Source organism: Nerophis ophidion, linkage group LG26 (genome assembly GCF_033978795.1).
Source record: "Nerophis ophidion isolate RoL-2023_Sa linkage group LG26, RoL_Noph_v1.0, whole genome shotgun sequence".
Classification (NCBI taxonomy): domain Eukaryota; kingdom Metazoa; phylum Chordata; class Actinopteri; order Syngnathiformes; family Syngnathidae; genus Nerophis; species Nerophis ophidion.
Window position 1 is genome coordinate 11,111,929 of NC_084636.1, and position 20,673 is coordinate 11,132,601.

A 20,673-nucleotide genomic window follows, 5' to 3' on the forward strand; every position below is an offset into this window, starting at 1 on the left:
CAAAAACTTACAAACGTTGCTCGGAGTGATGAAGGAAGAATCCATACGAGTAGAGCGGCCAGAAGACTGAACAGCACTTCTACTTCCGGTTGAAAGGACCAAGTGGAAGGACAGAGCAGCACCTGCAGTGAGCAAACCCCTCCAAAAGATGGCGCCGTAGCACAAACAATATCACACGTTATCAGTGCGTTTGCTTGTTTTTTTTAAACTAATTAAATAGGGCCGACAGCGAAGAAATATCCATAAAATAGCCGCACCGTTTTATAAGCCGCAGAGGTCAAAAGTAGGGGAAAGAAAACAGTTCGGAATTTACAGTAATTGTTATTTCTTACATGATTATGTATGCATGGGGCGGCTCAGCTCGGTTGATAGCGCAGCCGTGCCAGCAACTTAAGGGTTCCAGGTTCGATTCCCCGCTTCCGCCATCCAAGTCACTGTCGTTGTGTCCTTGGGCAAGACACTTTACCCACCTGCTCCCAGTGCCACCCACACTGGTTTAAATGTAACTTAGATATTGGCTTTCACTATGTAAAAGCGCTTTGAGTCACTAAAGAAAAGTGCTATATAAATATAATTCACTTCACTTTATGGGTTGACAATGAAACTATTCTGCTAGCATATGTGGGACAGTTGAAAGTGCCTTTCAACGAGCTAGCGTTTACACTCAAAGGTACGCGGAGAACATTATCAAAATAAACAACTTACGGGAGTCCAGGCAGGTTTGACTTGTGTTGTTGTCGTCTTCTGTGTGGCTTGTAGCTTCTGGCCTTAGCATTTAGTTAGCGTCCATGATAGCGCTGCTTGGATGACAACATATGTTGCTCCAAAACCTGTATGTACTTTTCAGCATTAATGGTGCCTTCACAGATGTGTAAGTTACCCATGCCTTGGGCACTAATACACCTCCATACCATCATAGATGCTGGCTTTTCAACTTTGCGCCTGTAACAGTCCGAATGGTTCTTTTCCTCTTTGGTCCGGCAGTCCAGTTTCCAAAAACAATTTGAAATGTGGACTTGTCAGACCACAGAACACTTTTTCCACTTCGCATCAGTCCATCTTAGATGAGCTCGGTCGGGCCCGGCGAAGCCGGCGGCGTTCCTGGGTGTTGTTGATAAATGGCTTTCGCTTTGCATAGTTGAGTTTTACCTTGCACTTACAGGTGTAGCGACCAACTGTAGTTGCTGACAGTGGTTTTCTGAAGTGTTCCTGAGCCCATGTGGTGATATCTTTTACACACGATGTCGCTTTTTCATGTAGTACCGCCTGATGGATCGAAGGTCCGTAATATCATCGTATATGTGCAGTGATTTCTCCAGATTCTCTGATGGACCGTAGATGGTGAAATACCTAAATTCCGTGCAATATTGAAAAATGTTGTTCTTAATTTGTTTGACAGTTTGCTCACACATTTGTTCACAAAGTGGTGACCCTCGCCCCGTCCTTGTTTGTGAATGACTTGAGCATTTCATGGAAGCTACTTTTATACCAAATCATTGCACCCACCTGTTCCAAAATAGCATGTTCATCTATGGCATGGGTGTCAAACTCTGGCCCGCGGGCCAAATTTGGCCCTCCCTGTAATTTCATTTGGCCCTTGAGGCAATGTCAAATTAACATTAGAGCTGGCCCGCCGGTGTTATACAGCGGTAGTTTCGCTGTAACACAGCATTCACTGCTAATACTCATAAATGTCAACCCTCCCAATTTTCCCAGGAGACTTCCGAGGTTCACTACCCCTCCCGAAAATCTCCCGGGGCAACCATTCTCCCGAATTTCTCCCAATTTCCACCCGGACAACAATATTGGGGGCGTGCCTTAAAGGCACTGCCTTTAGCGTTCTCTGCAACCTGTGGTCACGTCTGCTTTTCCTCCATACAAACAGCGTGTCGGCCCAGTCACATAATATATGCGGCTTTAACGCACACACACAGGTCAATGCAAGGCATACTTGATCAACAGCCATACAGGGCACACTGAGGGTGGCCGTATTAACAATGCCGACACTGTTACAAATATGCGCCACACTGTGAACCCACACCAAATAATAATGACAAACACATTTGGGGAGAACACCCGCACCGTAACACAACAGAACAAATACCCAGAACCCCTTGTAGCACTAACTATTCTGGGACGCTACAATATACACCCCCCCGCAGGTCCCTATTAAAAGGTTAATTTGTTCAACCTTGGCCCGTGGCTTTGTTCAGTTTAAAATTTTGGCCCACTCTGTATTTGAGTTTGACACCCCTGATCTATGGGATGTTCCAAATAAGTGTTTGATGAGCGTTCCTTGACTTTCTCTGTCTTTTTTGCCAGCTTTTATGAAACATAGTGCAGGCATCAAATTCCAAATGAGCTAAAAAAATAACAGTTTTCCAGTTCGAATGTTAAATATCTTGTCTTTGCAGTCTATTCAATTGAATATAAATTGAAAAGGATTCAAAAATCATTGTATTCTGTTTTTTATTTACCATTTAAACCAGTGGTCAACGCTTGATAATTTATCCTGCATCCCGGCGGGGGGGATTTTTGTTGTTTTTGTCATGAAAAATTGAGTTTTTTTGGGTTGGTGCAGTAATTGTAAGTGTATCTTATGTTTTTTTATGTTAATTTAATTAAAAAAAATAATTAAAAATGCTTCTGTGGCCCGGTACCAATTGATTGGGAAACACTGATTTAGACAACGTGCCAACTTCACTGGTTTAGTATACGTGGATTGCTATGATTTGCTGTGATGCATTAATAAGCAAAATGAAGTTGTTGTTGGCGTTCACACATCTGAGAAGTGTTTTCCCCTTCCTGCCTCAGGGTGACCTCCAAGGTCACGTGTCTCGGCCTCGACTCTGGGCTTTACGAGGCAGCAGAGCGGAACCTTAAGTGCCTTTTCTCTATTTAAACCGCCGCCCTCAGCCTTCAGGACTCAGTCGTGAGGAGTCATGGCGGAGGGGAAGCCGTATCGCTACGGTTTGATCGTGGCGGGCTGGTGCGTGGTGGCCTTGGGCCTGTTCATCATGACCAGGGAGCGGGCGCACGTCTACGCCACCATGTGCGCCCTGGGTGTGGCCATGGTGCTGGCGGGGACGATATGGAGCCTCTGTCAGTGTTACCCCAAGGTTGGTGGTGGGGAGACTAGAGCGGGTGCTGTTGAACGGGACGTCACTGCATGTGTGTGTGTGTGTGTCTTAGGTCGTTTTGGAGGTCGGTGTTTGGGATGTGAAAACGGAGGCGATGCAAGATGAGAGGTATACACACACACACACACATACACACACATCCTACTTTAAGACACACACACTTAACACTTTTATGTGTGTGTGTTGCAGGGTGCATGAGGATGAAGATCAACATGATGACAACATCACAGGTGGGGCAAACATTGTCACTAATAGTCTAATGAAAATAATTGTTTTATATATATTTAACCAGACCGTCAATAATTAATGTTCTTTGTATTTTGTGTAAGAATTATTTATTCTAGTAGTTAAATATAATAAATCAGTCATGATTATATATATAAATTAGTAATATTTTTCAATTTAAATAGTATATATATATATATATATATATATACATATATATATGTAGGTGTGGAAAAAATCACAAGACTACTTCATCTCTACAGAACTGTTTCATGAGGGGTTCCCTCAATCATCAGAAATCTCCTGATGATTGAGGGAACCCCTCATGGAACAGTTCTGTAGAGATAAAGTAGTCTTGTGATTTTTCCCACACCTACATATTACGCTCTACCACGGTATCGAGCACTATTCTCTGGATAATCCAATCAAGACATATATATATATATATATATATATATATATTAAATTTTTTGGTATGTGTACAATTTTTACATTATTTTAAATGGTAGTATACATATACATATATACATACATATATATGTATGTATATATAACTATAAATACATATACACACATATATACGTATATATATTTATATATACACAAATATATATGTATATACATACATACATATATATACATACATATGTGTTTACATATATACACACATAATTGTGTATATATAGAAACATATGTATGTATATGTGTGTCTATATATACACATATATAAACGCTTGTAACGGAAATAAGCAGGGGCGTCCATGATAGCGTTGCTTGGATGACACATATATACACACACATATATATGTGTGTATATATGTATATTCCCCGAGAGAGGGGGGTTGCCCACATTTGAGGTCCTCTCCAAGGTTTCTCATAGTCATCATTTTCACTGACGTCCCACTGGGTGTGAATTCTCCCTGCCCATTGGGTGTGAGTTTTCCTTGCCCTTATGTCGTTTCTTCCGAAGATGTCGTAGTCGTAATGGTTTGTACAGTCCTTTGAGACATTTGTGATTTAGGGCTATATAAATAAACATTGATTGATTGATATACACATGTATACATGCATATATATATACGTATGTATGTATGTATATATATATATATATATACATACATATATATATATATACATACATATATATATATATATATATACATACATACATACATATATATATATATATATGTATGTATGTATATATGTATGTATGTATATATATATGTATGTATATATGTATGTATGTATGTATGTATATATATATATATATATATATATATGTATGTATATATATATATATATATATATATATATGAAACAGCGTGCGTGTTTCCCTGCTTGTCAGGGGATTTTATGAAATCATCATAAAATCCCTTGACTGCGAAACAGGCTTGTAGGGATAATATAGCCTCATGTTTTTTCCTGACCCAACATATATTCCGCTCGACCCCGGTATTGAGGAACTCCAAAACCAGTGAAGTTTGCATGTTGTGTAAATGGTAAATAAAAACAGAATACAAAGATTTGCAAATCCATTTCAATTTATATTCATTTGAATAGACTGCAAAGACAAGCTGTTTAATGTTCCAAATGGTAAACTTTCTTATTTTTTGAAAGTATTAGCTCATTTGGAATTTGATGACTGCACCATGTTTAAGAAAAGCTGGCACAAGTGGCAAAAAAGACTGAGAAAGTTGAGGAATGCTCATCAAACAGTTATTTGGAGCATCCCACAGGTGAACAGGCTAATTTGGAACAGGTGGGTGCCATGATTGGGTTTAAAAGCAGCTTCTACGAAATGCTCAGTCATTCGCAAACAAGGATGGGGTGAGGTCACCACTTTGTGAAAAAAATGCATGAGCAAATTGTCGAACAGTTTAAGAACATTTCTCAACGAGCTATAGCAAGGAATTTAGGAATTTCACCATCAACAGTCTGTAATATCATCAAAAGGTTCAGAGAATCTGGAGAAATCACTGCACGTAAGCGATGATATTACTAAGCTTTAATCCCTCAGGCGGTACTGCATCAAAAAGCGACATCAGTGTGTAAGGGATATCATCGCATGGGCTCAGGAACACTTCAGAAAACCACAGTCAGTAACTACAGTTGGTTGCTACATCTGTAAGTGCAAGTTAAAACTCTACCATGCAAAGCGAAAGCCATTGATCAACAACACCCAGAAACGCTGCCGGCTTCGCTGGGCCTGAGCTCATCTAAGATGGACTGATGCAAAATGGGAAATTGTTCTGTGGTCTGACAAGTCCACATTTCAAATTGTTTTTGAAAACTGTGGATGTCGTGTCCTCCGGAACGAAGAGGAAAAGAACCATCCAGAATGTTACAAGTGCAAAGTTGAAAAGCCAGCATCTGTGATGGTATGGGGGTGTATTAGTGCCCAAGGCATGGGTAACTTACACATCTGTGAAGGCACCATTAATGCTGAATGGTCCATACAGGTTTTGGAGCAACATATAGTGTCATCCAAGCAATGCTATCATGGACGCCCCTGCTTATTTCAGTTACAAACGTTTACTGAGTGTTGTTAAAAGGAAAGGCCATGTAACACAGTGGTAAAAACGCCCCTGTGCCAACTTTTTTGCAATGTGTTGCAGCCATTAAATTCTAAGTTAATGATTATTTGCCAAAAAAACAACAAGTTTCTCAGTTGGAACATTAAATATCTTGTGTTTGCAGTCTATTTAATTGAATATAAGTTGAAAAGGATTTGCAAATCATTGTATTCTGTTTTTATTTACCATTTACACAACATGCCAACTTCACTGGTTTTGGGTTTTGTACATTTTTAGTGTCTTTTATGAATGTATGTGTATATACGTAATTATTTTAGATGATAATAAATATATACATAGTGTGTATATATGTATATATACATATATTAAGCATTTATCTATATACATATGTGCATTTACTGTACACATAAATACAGATTCATATTTTTTAATTGTCAACTTTTGAATGAGAGCAATAAAATATTATTGAGTAAGTTTCTAAATTAATAAAATACATGAAAAAAAATAGATTAATGTACTTTTACTTAAAATATAAGTTGACTGCCACACTGCCTTTTCTCTATAGTTCTAAATAAATATTAAGTTAAAGTACCAATGATTGTCACACACACATTAGGTGTGGTGGAATTTGTCTTCTGCATTTGACCCATCCCCTTGATCACCTCCTAGGAGGAGAAGGGAGCAGTGAGCAGCAGCGGTGGCCGTGCCCGGGAATCATTTTTGGTGATTTCACCCCCAATTCCAACCCTTGATGCTGAGTGCCAAGCAGGGAGGTAATGGGTCCCATTGTTATAGTCTTTGGTATGACTCGGCCAGGGTTTGAACTCACAACCTACCGATCTCAGGGCGGACACTCCAACCACTAGGCCACTGTTTTTAAACCTTTTTTGAGCCACGGCACATTTTTTAATAAAAAAAATGTGGAGGCACACCACCCGCAGAAAAAAAAAAAAAAAATGAAACTCAGTAGCTGATATTGACAATAAAAAGTCGTTCTCGCGATTGTTGGATATGACATTAAACCAAAACCACTATAGTTCTTGTCTCAAAGTAGGTGTACTCTCACCACCTGTCACAACACGCCATGACTTATTTTGAGTTTTTTGCTGTTTTCCTGTGTGTAGTGTTTTAGTTCCTGTCTTGCGCTCCTATTTTGGTGGCTTTTTCTCGTTATTTAGTATTTTCCTGTAGCAGTTTCATGTCTTCCTTTGAGCGATATTTCCTGCATCTGCTTTGTTTTAGCGATCAAAAATATTTCAGTTGTTTTTATCCTTTCTTTGTGGGGACATTGTTGATTGTCCGGATGTACATTGTGGACACAGTCTTTGCCCCACATTAAGTCTTTGCTGTCGTCCAGCATTCTGTTTTTGTTTACTTTGTAGCCCGTTCAGTTTCAGTTTCGTTCTGCATAGCCTTCTTGCAGACTATAATTACTGGTTTGCAAAAAAATATTTTTAACCCAAATAAGTGAAATTAGACAATCTCCCACGGCACACCAGACTGTATCTCACGGCACAGTGGTTGAAAAACACTGCACTAGGATATAAATATAAACTCTAAATACATTTAAAACATTATTTTTTTTGCAAATTCAAATTGAAAAACAAATGTTTAAACACATTTGAAATATTTTTTTTTAAATTAGTATTTGTCCACGTGGTCCGTCAAAGAAACGTGTCGTCCGAAAATATAAACAACACACTTGCACACACTGACAATAAAAGGCAGTGTTTACAAAACGTTGTGCATTCCAGTTTATTTTATATCAAATCTCCCCATATTCAAACTGTCTGTTGTACAAATTAAAAGTTGACTTTTTAACATGCGAGACAGAAAAAAAAAAAAAAAAAAAAAAAACGCACACGAAAAAAAAAAAAAAACGTGATGGCAGAAGACTGATGGTAAAACCCACACGGATCCCCCTCATCCTTACCATACCCTCCCCGATATTAAAAAAAAAAACAAAAAAAAAACTAAAAACTATTTTTTTTTTAATTTTTCCTTTTTCTTACTATCTTTACATGGCGACGGAAGCTATGACGACTCGGTGGATTTGTACTTGAGAACACATGACAGGGGCGGGGGGAAGACAGCACTAGGGGGGCCATCTTCTTTAGGTTTGTTTTTTAAATATCTCCCTCTATTACGCAAGAGAGCCTTACTGTGTGTGTCATCGGGGAAATAAACAAAACACAACAAAAAAAAAAAGCACATAATTGCTTCCTAGGTCCTCGCCGTTTGTAAACATTGACCTGTTAAAGCTGACAAATGCTAAGGTCACGCACGCGCGCACACACACACACACACACACACACACACACACACACACACTGCAACGAGGAGGGTGTTGTTATCGGGAGAGTAAGGCACTTGGGAACTCCCGATAACTGGGCTACATGTGTTACCACCTTGGCTACATCTGCCCTGTGTGTGTGTGTGTGTGTGTGTGTGTGTGTGTGTGTGTGTGTGTGTGTGTGTGTGTGTGTGTGTGTGTGTCAAGACAGCAAAAAAAAAAAAAAAAAAGGCAAATAAAAGCAGGCGGTGGCGCAGAGGTGTGTGTGTGTGCATTTATTACCTTGCAATCATAGTGTCTCCTGTGTGTGTTTGACCTTGGCACATACAAATAAAACCCTCCCCGCTTCTTGCATAAGGCTCGACGCACTCCGGTCCGAGATGGCGGCAGCGGGAAATTTTAAAAAAGCGTTAAAAGCGGCGAGCGAATCTCACAGATGGACGTCTGTGTGGCACGTAAAGGAGTGGCCGTGTTAAAAAAAAAAAAAAAGCAGAACGGAGGCGAGGCGCACTGTGAACAGAGAGGACTGAAGCGGACTGTAAAGTGCAAACTCCCAAGTGCTCGAGTGTGTGTGTGTGTGTGTGTGTGTGTGTGTGTTCCTGTCGAGAAGCTATCTGAATTAAAAGGATATCTTACATTGTTTACAACGTGGCCTCCGGTCGGCATGTGTGTGACAAAACAAAACGATGGTAAAAAAAACGCTAAGGCCCCGCCCCCTCGCCACCTGATGGCTAAAAAGTATGAAGTGAGGAAGTTGCGGCCGCTTCCTCCTTTTGAATCCAAAGCGATTTTCTTTTTTTTTTATTAATTCATGATCTTGGTCGCGTCGGCGCCTCTCAAAAGTGGAAGTAATTGTTGATTTGTTTTCCTTTCCTGTGTTGTCCGAGTCTGATGGGCTCCTTCCGATAGACAAAAGCGGGCCGATCAGAGCGCTGCCCTTTCGTTTTGGACATTTTGGTTTTGGCTGCGTGAAGCTCCGCCTCCTCGCCGCGCCTCTCCAAGGGCTCACTCGGCACCCAGGCGACAAGTCTTAAGGGTCCACGTCCTCAAGATCGCTCTTGGAGTCGCCGAGCATCATGGGAGACTCAGAGCCCTGGCAGATAAGAAAGTAAATAAGAAGACCACTTTTTTTCATCCTAATCTTGTGTTGTCTAAAATTCTAATTCAAATACAATTTTTTTTAAATACGACTTCTCAAGGAACTGAAAATATTCTAACTTTTGTCGTAAGATTACCATTTTCAACAACTTTTAACATACGATAACCGATTTTGTTGTGAGATCATCACTTTTGTCGTAAGAAGACAACTTGTGTCGTAAGATATTCACTTTGATCGTAAGAACACAGCTTTTGTTGTAATAACTTTTAACATACAATAGTTTTGTTGTAAGGTCATCACTTTTGTCGTAATCGTACGACTTTCTCTCAAAAGTTTATAACTTCCTTGAATAAAATTTTTACTCATTATATCTTGACTTTTTGTCAAATTGCTGATTTTGTCGAACGATCCGCTCTATTATTCTAACATCACAACTTTTTTGTAATGAAAAATGTACTTTTCTTGCAAAATTGAAACTTTTTTCTTTTAAGAAAGGGGTCGGGAACCTTTTTGGCTGAGAGAACCATGAAAGCCAATTTTTTCAAAATGTATTTCCTTGAGAGCCATATCATATTTTTTAACAATGAATACAATTAAATGTGTGCATTTTTAAGTAAGACCAACATTTTTAGAGTATAATAAGTCTCTTATTCTTTTTAATAACATTGTTATTCTGAAGCTAACCAATAATAAATCAAATGTCATGTCTGTTGATCATGTTTTTGTTTGGCCATGTGCTGTTTGTCCTTTGGACTCTTTAAGTTCCTGTTTTTTTCCACTCCCTTGTCTGGTTTCCTTGGTTACTCATTTTGTCCACCTGTCTCTGGTGGACAAAATGCCCGCTCACCTGCTTACCGAGCATTAATCAGAGGCAGTATTTAAGCTCGTCTTTGCCAGTCAGTCTGTGCTGACTTGTTTCATGCCTTGCCATAGTTTCGAGCTTCATGCCATGCCAAGTAAGTTTTGTTTGATTCATGTTCTTAGTCTGTTTATGCGTTAGCTTTGTTCCTTAGCCCAAGTTGTGCCTCCGCTGTGAGCGATTTTTGTTTGTATATTTTTTTAGTTAAAATTAAATGATGTTTTTACCTAAATGCCATGTCCCGAGTAGTCCGTCCGCCTTCCTGGGAGAACGACCCCGCAGCAAGCTGCAAACCCCCCATCGTGACATAAAATACTTCTCACCATTAATGCGACTTCTTGAACAGGTGCGGTACAAAACGGATGGATGGATTTAAATGCATGAGAATGTTTTGTATTTTGCACTTTATTTTTAGCACTGTGATTACCAGCAAAATTATTCATAATTATCCCGTTAAGCAATGTCAGGTAAGATTTTTCCGAGAGCCAGATGCAGTCATCAAAAGAGCAACATCTGGCTCTAGAGCCATAGGTTCCCTACCCCTGTTTTAAGATGACAAATTCATCACTATAATAAACATTTACTTTGTCATATGATTGATCAACTTTTCCCTTTTTTCCCTAAAAAAATTGGGACTTTTGTTGTTCATTATTGATTATGTCTTTTTGTAAGGACATGATCGTTAAAAAACTTTTAAAAAACAGCCCTTTATTTTCAAATGTGGATTTTTTGTGGGTAAATATTCCTAGTTATAATCTATCAACTTGATTCTAGCAGTACAATTCAATGTGTAATTCCTTCATAGTGTGCGGGACACGATGCAGCAGTGTGTCACAAGTGTGGCTGGTGTGTTACCTGTCGCAGGCTGCGGTCAGCGTTCTCGTTGGCGGGGCTTCCGTCTGAGCCGTTGCTGCTGCCTGACTGCTCCTTCTCGTTCAACAAGGCTGTGGCGTAGGCCAGCGTGTCCTTCACACACAGAAGTATTTTTATTCAGGTGATAGCAAAAAATTAAAAGTACACTGTGGAGTGGGAGTGGGCGTGGCCTGCGGGCCTGCAGCGAAGCAGGGTGTGCCAGGACCGGCTTCAAAATCAGCGACAGGTGCGTATATGGCCCACTTGGACATGGTTATCTAATCACCTGTCGCTCTGTTAAAAGGCAGCAGCCGGAAGGAGAGAGGGGTTGGAGCTGGAGCTAGTGTCAGGCTTGCCACTGTTAGTCTGTTTGTGTTTTAGTTTTTCCTCTGTGTGTTTAGTATTTCCTGACCTTATTTCCTGTCAGCACTTTTTTTTGGTTCAGCTTCCTGTTTGTCTCCCTGTGTGCTGTTTTCTCTCAGCTGTGGCTGATTGGCACATGGCCACACCTGGTGTCAATCAGCCCGCTCCTATTTTACCTGCTTCGTTCCTTCAGTCAGTGCTGGATTATTCTGTCAAAGTTTGTTTGTGACGAACCCCAAGATGCAGAGAAGGAGACAGGCATTGGATAGGAAAACATGATGTGGCAACTTGTCCAGGGTGTACCCCGCCTTCCGCCCGATTGTAGCTGAGATAGGCGCCAGCGCCCCCCACAACACCAAAAAGGAATAAGCGGTAGAAAATGGATGGATGGATAATAAGACAAAAACAAAGGGTTCAAACAAAAAGCACACACATGGGCGGATAACAAACAAAAGGCCTAGCGTGGAAGCTAACAGGTATCTAGCAGGAAATAGAAGTCGTACTTGAAAAATGAAAGAACAAACTGGAAGCAGGGAACAAAAACAGTAAGCTACAAACATAAAACGAATATAGCTTACCGCTACGCTGCAAAGACACGACAAGGTACGACACGACAGGAGCGACAATACGGAAGTCATCGACAAATCAATAATCCAGCCCTGACTGAAGGAACAAAGCGGGTCAAATAGGAGCGGCCTGATCGACACCAGGTGTGGCCAGGTGCCAATCAGCCGCAGCTGAGGGGAAACAGCACACAGGGAGACAAACAGGAAGCTGAACCAAAATAAAAGTGCTGACAGGAACTAAGGACAGGAAATACTAAACACACAGAGGAAAAACTAAAACTCAAACAGACTGTAAGTGGCAAGCCTGACAGCTAGAGCACGAGTAAGAGCGAGAGCGACAAAAGGATTCTAGCGGGAATTCTCATTCAACCTTTCTTCGATTACGCTTGCACCTCCTGGTACCCCAGCACCTCCAAAACCCTCAAATCTAGACTCCAAACATCCCAGAATAAGCTAGTCCGGTTACTTTTAGACCTCCACCCCAAATCACACCTCAATCCAACCCACTTCTCCAAAGTGGGCTGGCTCAGGGTGGAGGACAGAGTAAAACAACTTGCACTGAGCCTAGTCTATAAAATCCGCTACAACTCCTTGATACCGAAGTACATGTCAAACTACTTCCTTAACGTAAATGACCGCCATAACCACAACACTAGGGGGAGCTCCACAAACCACGTTAAACCCAGATTCCGATTTAACAAAGGTCTTAACTCATTCTCTTTCTATGCCAAATCAATTGTGGAATGCACTCCCAACAGGTGTAAAAGTAAGTGCATCTCTATCCTCCTTCCAAACCGCTCTAAAACAACACCTCCAGGCAACATCAACACTTTACTAATACCCTCCTCCATTCACATCCCATCTCCCCGGATTATAAACAACTCAAATGTACTTTTAATGTATATACTTGTTCTTATGCTATGTGAACTCACTATGTTCTCTGCTGGCTGTACTTACTTACTTAGGCCCATCGCTCCCAATGGAGCATAGGCCATCAATGACTCCTCTCCATGCAGCACGGTTTTGGGCTGTCCTTTCCGCCTCTCCCCAGCTGGTTCCCAACCTCTTCAGCTCCGCCTCCGAGTCCCGCCTCCAGGTGTTTTTAGGCCGTCCCCTCTTCCTCTTTCCCTTTGGGTTCCACGTCAAGGCTTGCCGTGTGATGGTAGTTGCTGGTTTCCTAAGGGTGTGCCCAACCCAACCCCACTTTCTCCTTAGTATTTGTTTCTCCACTGGCTCCTGATTCCCTTTCCTCCAGAGTTCCTCGTTGCTGATTTTGTTTGGCCACCAAATCCTGAAAATCCTCTTCAGACAACTGTTAATAAACGTTTGTAACCTTTGTACGGTCTTCTTTGTCATCCTCCCCGTTTCAGAGCCGTAGAGAAGGACGGATTTTATGTTTGAATTGAAGATCCGGACTTTGGTTGTCATAGATATCTCCTTGGAGGACCAGATGCTCTTCAGGATGATGAAGGCTGCTCTTGCTTTTCCAATTCTTGCTGTTACATCTTTGTCGGTGCCACCCTGTTTATCCACGATGCTGCCCAAGTAGGTGAAGGAGTCTATTTCCTGGATAATTTCCTCTTCTATTACTATTGGATTGTTGGTCAAGTTATTAAACTTCATTATGTTGGTCTTCTTCCTGTTTATCCTTAGCCCTACTCCTAGAGATGTCTTGACCAATTCGGTGGTCTTTTCGCCCAGAGGTTAAATGGGTTGGCGTAGGGCCAACAACCCTACCCGTCAAAAATATATATGTTACAGAAGCATCAATTACGACTCAAAAGCTGGCTGTACATATCCTACTAAATAAGACCTACACTGTTTCAATGTCCACATTCCTCTGTTGATGACTGAAGTTCTGATATCAACCAAAGCTCCTCATCCCACCCCCCGGATTGTAAATAATGTAAATAATTCAATGTACATACTATGATGATTAACTTCTGTGACGACTGTATTATGTTGATAGTATATATTTGTACCATGAATTGATTAACGTGGACCCCGACTTAAACAAGTTGAAAAACTTATTCGGGTGTTACCATTTAGTGGTCAATTGTACGAAATATGTACTGAACTGTGCAATCTACTAATAAAAGTATCAATCAATCAATCAAAAGGACACTTGCTGGAAGCAAACTGCTGCACGATTATAAATAAAAACTCTATTTTAACCCTGATCCGGGCTCTCATGGCGATGCTTGGCGGTCTGGAAGACCCACGGGAGGGCAACTTCCACAATTTGGCGCCCAATGTGGGGCCCTCCGGTACTACCTCCTGGGGCGCTCATTCAATCTCTGTTCAGCTCACAAACCCCTCCAGTGGCTCCACCGAATGAAAGATGCCAACGCGCGGATCACACGTTGGTATCTAGCTTTGCAACCCTACAACTTTAGAGAGATCCGTAAGACCGGGTTCGCAGATGGCCGTGGCCGTTTTCCTCGGTCTTGGTCTTGAGGACCCACAAAAGGGCATCTTCCACATACACCAATAAAGCTCAGGGACACTCGTTACAATGGAAAACGTGTAGTGTTTAAATACACAAACCTGTGCCGAAATAGTGCGCTGGAAGCTCTTATTGGTCGACGTCTCATTGGACACGTTACTCTGAGGGGTCCAGTAGTGCTCTGTCATCTGAAGGCCGAAGACAGAAAACGGGGTCAACACGCAGGGTGAATGAATGAATGTTCTCAAAACATCTTGCCTTCTTCTGGAGCCACTGCACCGCCCAGCTCCAGTGACCCGACAGGTCCTTGAAGTAGTCCTTGGCAGGAGGACACCTGGAGGGACACAAGAGGTTTGTCTTATAGGGGCTTCAAGAGAGTGGATGGCTGTTGCTGCTTCTTACTTCTGGGCCAGCGTGACCAGGAACTTGACGCACTGATAGCACCGCCTGCTGTCCACGTTGTTGCTCTGGTGCATCAAAGCTGAGGAGACAAGAAGTTCTTGTTACATCTTCCACAGTCATATTTGAGCAGTTGACAGCATTTTTCGGATTATAAGTCACTCCGGAGTATAAGTCGCACCGGCCAAAAATGCATAATAAAGAAGGAAAAAAACATATAAAACGCACAAAAATAAAAATCATATTTTTGGGGGAAAGGTAATTGATAAAATCCAACACCAAAAATAGACAAGGCAATTTAAAATAAATAAAGAATAGCGAACAATAAGCATATTTCACTACGTCCAGCTTATAACTTGCAGTATATGATTTCCTTTTGGGTTGCCATTTTTGTTCAGCCCTTCTCAGTTTTTATAAGTTACCGCCAATGTTGAAATTATCAATTTTCGTAAGTATGGAAATAGTAGCAGGTACAAACTTTTTTTCACAATGCACTTCTGCCATGACCCGCCCCAGGCAAATTTTTATTGTTTGACGTGTGTGTGTGTGTGTGTGTGACAATTGCTGATTTAAGCTGCAAAAACTGAAATCTAAGTAATATTAAATACCTCAAATAAGGGTGACATTTGCTTATTTTCGGTCTGATAAGATCAGATTTTATGTTAGAGTGTTTTACTTGTTTTAAGGGTTTTGGTCCTAAATGATCTGAGTTAAATATTACAGCTTGTTGCTGAGATTTTATTACTTATATTGAGTAAAACATGCTTGAAACTAGAATATCAACTGATGCAAAGCTATGTCATCAACATTGACAAGTATAAAACTGCTTTTTTTTTAAAGTAATAATTTCTTATGTCAAGCATGAAAAAAATAAAAAATAAGATGCCGAGCACATATCATTATGACAAGATAATGGCACCAGCATTTACTTAATTTAAGAATATATTTCAACATATTGAGCAAAAAGGTCTGTTTTTTTCTACTAAGAAAAGTGAAATTGTTATTAGTGAGAATATACTTATTTAAGGTATTTTTAGGTTCATTAAGGTTAGTTAATTTGACTTGTTTTGGAAAGTCTTGACAAGCCAAATTTTCTTGTTCTATTGGCAGATCATTTTGCTTAGTTCAAATAAAATACCCCTAAAGTTTGTATATTTATTTGATATTTTAAGGTAATGTGTTAATAATTTCACACATAAGTCGCTCCAGAGTATAAGTCGCACCCCCGGCCAAACTATGAAAAAAACTGCGACTTATAATACGAAAAATAGAGTCCCGTATTTTCCGCACTGTAAGGCGCACCGGATTACAAATCGCACCTTCAATGAATGGCCTATTTTAATATTTTGTTCATATATAAGGCGCACCGCATTATAAGGCGCATACAATAGATCAGTGGTTCTCAACCTTTTCTCAGTGATGTACCCTCTGTGAACATTTTTTTAATTCAAGTACCCCCTAATCAGAGCAAAGTATTTTTGGTTGAAAAAAAAGAGATAAAGAAATCAAATACAGCACTATGTCATCAGTTTCCGATTTATTAATTTGTATAGCAGTGCAAAATATTGCTAATTTGTAGTGGTCTTTCTTGAACTATTTGGAAAAAAGATATAAAAATAACTAAATACTTGTTGAAAAATAAACAAGTGATTCAATTATAAATACAGATTTCTACACATAGAAGTAATCATCAACTTAAAGTGCCCTCTTTGGCGATTGTAATAGAGATCCATCTGGATTCATGAACTTAATCCTAAACATTTCTTCACAAAAATATTTATGGAACATGTCCACGAAAAAATCTAGCTGTCAACACTGAATATTGCATTGTTGCATTTATTTTCACAGTTTATGAACTTACATTCATATTTTGTTGAAGTATTATTCAATAAATATATTTATAAAGGATGTTTTGAATTGTTGCTATTTTTTTTAGAATATTTAAAAAAAATCTCACGTACCCCTAGGCATACCTTCAAGTACCCCCAGGGCTACGCGTACCCCCATTTGAGAACCACTGCAATAGATGCTACGGTAGAGGCTGGGGTTGAGTTATGCATCCTTTAGATGGAGCTGCGTCATTGGGAACGTCAACAAAACGGTCAGATAGATCATCCATTCATCCATTTTCTACCGCTTATTCCCTTTTGGGGTTGCGGGGGGCGCTGGCGCCTATCTCAGCTACAATCGGGCGGAAAGCGGGCTACACCCTGGACAAGTCACCACCTCATCGCAGCCAACACAGATAAACAGACAGCATTCACATTCACACACTAGGGCCAATTTAGTATTGCCAATCAACCTATCCCCAGCTGCATGTCTTTGGAAGTCCTGGGTTCAGATAGGTCAGTCAAACTTTAGTAATAGATTACAAACCAGCGTTCTGACAACTCTGTTCACTCCCAAAATGAATAAACAGCTGTTTTATTATTTTCCCTGATTCAATAAATACGTAAAAAACAGTCTGATACTGTTATGGTAAATCAAACGTTAGTGCAATCACAATGAAGTAACACTCGAAATAGTGCAAAGCAATAATATATCAATAACTCAACCTTGCTCAAATGATAATGTCACACAACACAACACACAAAATAAACATGTAAAATTATTCCTCATCCACGAATCCCTCAAATTCTTCTTCTTCAGTGTTCGAATCAAACAGTTGGGCGAAGTTGTCATTAATCGAGTCAGTGTCGCTGCTGTTAATTTTAAATTCTCTCGCTGCTGCTCTATTCCCGTCTTCTACTGTGTAACCGATCGCCTTGAGTTTGAACTCGGCACGCCTCCCGCAGTCATATATCCCAGCATGCACCGCGCGTTTCTTCTCCTACAAGGGAAAACAATTACTGTAGTTGCGAGACCTCTTGTGGCATGTTGAATTCGAACACTGAAGAAGAATTTGAGGGATTCGTGGATGAGGAATAACTTAATAAAGTGAGCTTTACATGTTTATTTTGTGTGTTTTGTTGTGTGACATTAACGTTTGAGCAACATTGAGTTATTGATATATTGTTATTGCTTTGCACTATTTTGAGACGTTGTTAATGGAGTCAGTGTTGCTGCTGTTGTCTAGCAGTTCAGTGACAATTCCTGCTTTCCTGAAATCATGTCTCTTACTTGGAGCTATTTTGGGGTCTTTACATAAATACATAAATGGAAATAAAACGGCACGGCCTGGCGCGGTCATGCATCCCAGCATGCACCGCGCGCTTCTTCTCCTACGGGGGAAAATGAAATCGGCGGCTGCTTCACGTAGTTGTGAGACCTGTTGTGGCTCAATATTGGTCCATATATAAGGTGCCCCGGATTATAAGGTGCACTGTTAGCTTTTGAGAACATTTTAAGTTTTTAGGTGTGCCTTATAGTGCGGAAAATACGGTATATTGAAATTTAGAAAACAGCTAAATTAAATGTAGGGCAATATAAAAGGCATAACGTGGCGTTGCTGTCTTACCTTTCCCCTATCCCTCTGCACTTTATTGTTTTTTTCTCTCTCCGTTATAATAAACATTCAGGACTGTTGAGTAACTTACAAATCCAGCAGGGGTTCAAATACTTATTTCCCTATTGTTAGCTAGATAACCTTCTGTGAGTAAATCAGCGACTTACCCAGTAGGCCTTTCTCTGATTCAAAGGCGTATTTGAGTCTTTGGGACTGTAGTGGGTCCTCCACAACCTGAAGAAGACCAATTAACACTAATTAACGTAGCCAATCAGTGACAAGTGTCTGTATTAAGGTTGCCTCATGACTCACCAGGATCTCCTGCAGCATCTGAAAGACGTTCTTCAACTCGTGAGGCGGCGCCGTCTCCAGCTGTGTCTACAAGAGGCGCACATCGAGCGTTCAAAGCGGAGACAAACACGAGAGAGGATCTTGACGAGGTCCTGATAGGTCACCTTGAGGAGCTGCAGCACTTCCAGGGAGAAAGGCTCGTTGCAGTAGGAGCAGTACGTCACCATGCTGATGAGTGGGGTCAAGGGGCCGGACAACTCCCGCATGGCGAACATCACCTGGAGGGCAACACAGGAAAAGGAGATTTGTAAATGAATAAATCATGTGCACACAAATGTTTTATTATTTTAAAAATATATATATAATTTTAAAGCCTTGCTTGATGGCTATTTAGCGAGAATACACAAAAACTACACTGCTGATGAGTGACCCATCTTGGTGCAAACACAAATAAAAATATGCATTTATTTAGCCTTTTACTGGTTTGAGTCATGCTGACTAATGCAAATGTTTGAATCTTGTCTGTCTATTATAGCAGAACAAACCCCTCTAAGTAGGGCTGGGCGATATAGCTTTTTATTAATATCTCGATATTTTAAGGCCATGTCACGATACACGATATATATCTCCATATTTTACGTTAGCCTTCAATAAACACTTGATGCATATAATTGCAGCAGTATGATGATTCTATGTGTCTACTTTAAAAAATTATTGTTCATACTGCATTAATATATACTCATTTTAAACTTTCATGCAGAGAGGGAAATCACAAATAAGTCAATTTAGCCAAACTGTATTTATTAAACAGTTATTAAGCAGTGGCTTGAACATTCATGTCATTTCCAAAACAGAAAGTGCAAGATTGTCAGAGACATTTTAAAACAAGCTATGAGTGCACTTTTGTGCATGATGTCACTAAGATGACATTTCAAAACAACACTAAAGTGCACTTTTTGTACAGAACACCACTACTATAGTTTAAAACAAATAAAGGGCATTTTTGTGCATGATGTCACACAAGATATTTCAATAAGTGTCAAATAAAAATCAGCTGCATAATATGAAATCAGATAGTATTTGTCCTCCCCAAAGTGGTAGGTTCCTGCGTACGTTATCTCCGTCTGTTGTTGACTATTTTTTTTTTCACACGGTGTTGATCTGGAAGTAGTTGCTTCGGCATTTTGTTGGTGTGGCACCAAACGAAGATGTTGACATGCAGAGTTTCAAGCACTCTTCATTCTCTAGCAAGTGACTTTTCAAATGATGCTACATCAGCAGTGCTACTACTTTTTGTAGCAACGCATTTACCGCATAATTGTTCAACATCTTCCCGCTTGAAGTCAAACCACCGCCAGACGATGGACCCCATGCTGTTTTTCTTGGGAATTAATTAACCAGATTCGCACTCTCTCTCTCTCTCTCTCGTATTATCACTCGCAACGCACCGTTAGCATTATAGCTAACGTTACCATGTCGCTACCTGTCGGCTCCGCGGGAGCGTGTGACGTTGCACGCGTGACTATGTGAGAAGGTGCGCTTGGTTTAAGTCTCTGTGAGAAGGAAAGACAAGAAAGAGTGAGAAATGCATGCAGAGTAATGCCCGCAGCTAAAAGCAACTGTGTGAGAACGTATACTTGAATATCACGATATAGTCATTTTCTATATCGCACAGAGACAAACCCGCGATATATCGAGTATATCGAAATATCGCCCTACCTTTAAGTCGGTTACCAAAATCATCAAGTCCTGGTCCTCCGTGTTATTAATGGTAAAAAGTACCTGCTTTGATCAACCCATCTTATCAACATTACATTTGAAATCGAAAGAGGTCCACTCCTTAGTCCCTGGCCCTAAGCAACATTTTATATTAAGGCCCTTCCATTACAATTTTTTTCCTCACACTTTATATGAAACTTTTTAAATCAAATTTGAATTTGATTTATTTTTTGAGCATGAAATGAATTCAGTGGAAATTGTTTATTATTATTTTTTTTTTGGTGCAAAATAAAATGACCTAATTAAATCATAAATTTGCATATAAAGTTGTTCATTGTTTATCGCTGTTAATTGGTTCCAGACATGATGAATGACTGAATTTCCATGGAGTAGGAATCATTAAGTATAAATCAGATATTTTCATAGATACATTTAAAAA

The 20,673-nt window shown here is 40.2% G+C and overlaps 2 protein-coding genes across 3 annotated transcripts in view; one reads left to right on the forward strand and one right to left on the reverse strand.

Moving 5' to 3' along the window:
* Positions 1 to 2,826: 2,826 nt before the first annotated feature.
* bsnd (barttin CLCNK type accessory subunit beta) lies at positions 2,827 to 7,335 on the forward strand. The gene is made up of 4 exons (XM_061888475.1): positions 2,827 to 3,119; positions 3,193 to 3,248; positions 3,330 to 3,370; positions 6,572 to 7,335. The coding sequence occupies exons 1-4, from the start codon at positions 2,943 to 2,945 to the stop codon at positions 6,652 to 6,654; spliced, it is 357 nt and encodes a 118-aa protein (XP_061744459.1). The 5' UTR covers positions 2,827 to 2,942; the 3' UTR covers positions 6,655 to 7,335.
* A 297-nt stretch (positions 7,336 to 7,632) lies between these two features.
* The window catches only part of usp24 (ubiquitin specific peptidase 24), a 137,720-nt gene continuing 124,679 nt past the window's right edge, over positions 7,633 to 20,673 (reverse strand). For both annotated transcript variants that reach the window (XM_061888473.1, XM_061888474.1), the window contains 8 exons: positions 18,680 to 18,793; positions 18,537 to 18,602; positions 18,392 to 18,458; positions 14,783 to 14,861; positions 14,639 to 14,714; positions 14,482 to 14,568; positions 11,009 to 11,119; positions 7,633 to 9,288 (listed from right to left, as the gene is read on the reverse strand). In XM_061888473.1, coding sequence (XP_061744457.1) covers positions 9,226 to 9,288; positions 11,009 to 11,119; positions 14,482 to 14,568; positions 14,639 to 14,714; positions 14,783 to 14,861; positions 18,392 to 18,458; positions 18,537 to 18,602; positions 18,680 to 18,793 — 663 coding nt within the window. In that variant the 3' untranslated portion in view covers positions 7,633 to 9,225. The remainder of the gene's footprint in view (positions 9,289 to 11,008; positions 11,120 to 14,481; positions 14,569 to 14,638; positions 14,715 to 14,782; positions 14,862 to 18,391; positions 18,459 to 18,536; positions 18,603 to 18,679; positions 18,794 to 20,673) is intronic.

Excerpts from the sequence above, each read along its gene's own strand:
- bsnd (XM_061888475.1), top strand. The coding sequence starts at position 2,943 with ATGGCGGAGGGGAAGCCGTATCGCTACGGTTTGATCGTGGCGGGCTGG. Across the intron at positions 3,249-3,329 it reads GAGGCGATGCAAGATGAGAG|GGTGCATGAGGATGAAGATC; the intron begins GTATACACACAC and ends TGTGTGTTGCAG. Across the intron at positions 3,371-6,571 it reads ACATGATGACAACATCACAG|GAGGAGAAGGGAGCAGTGAG; the intron begins GTGGGGCAAACA and ends ATCACCTCCTAG.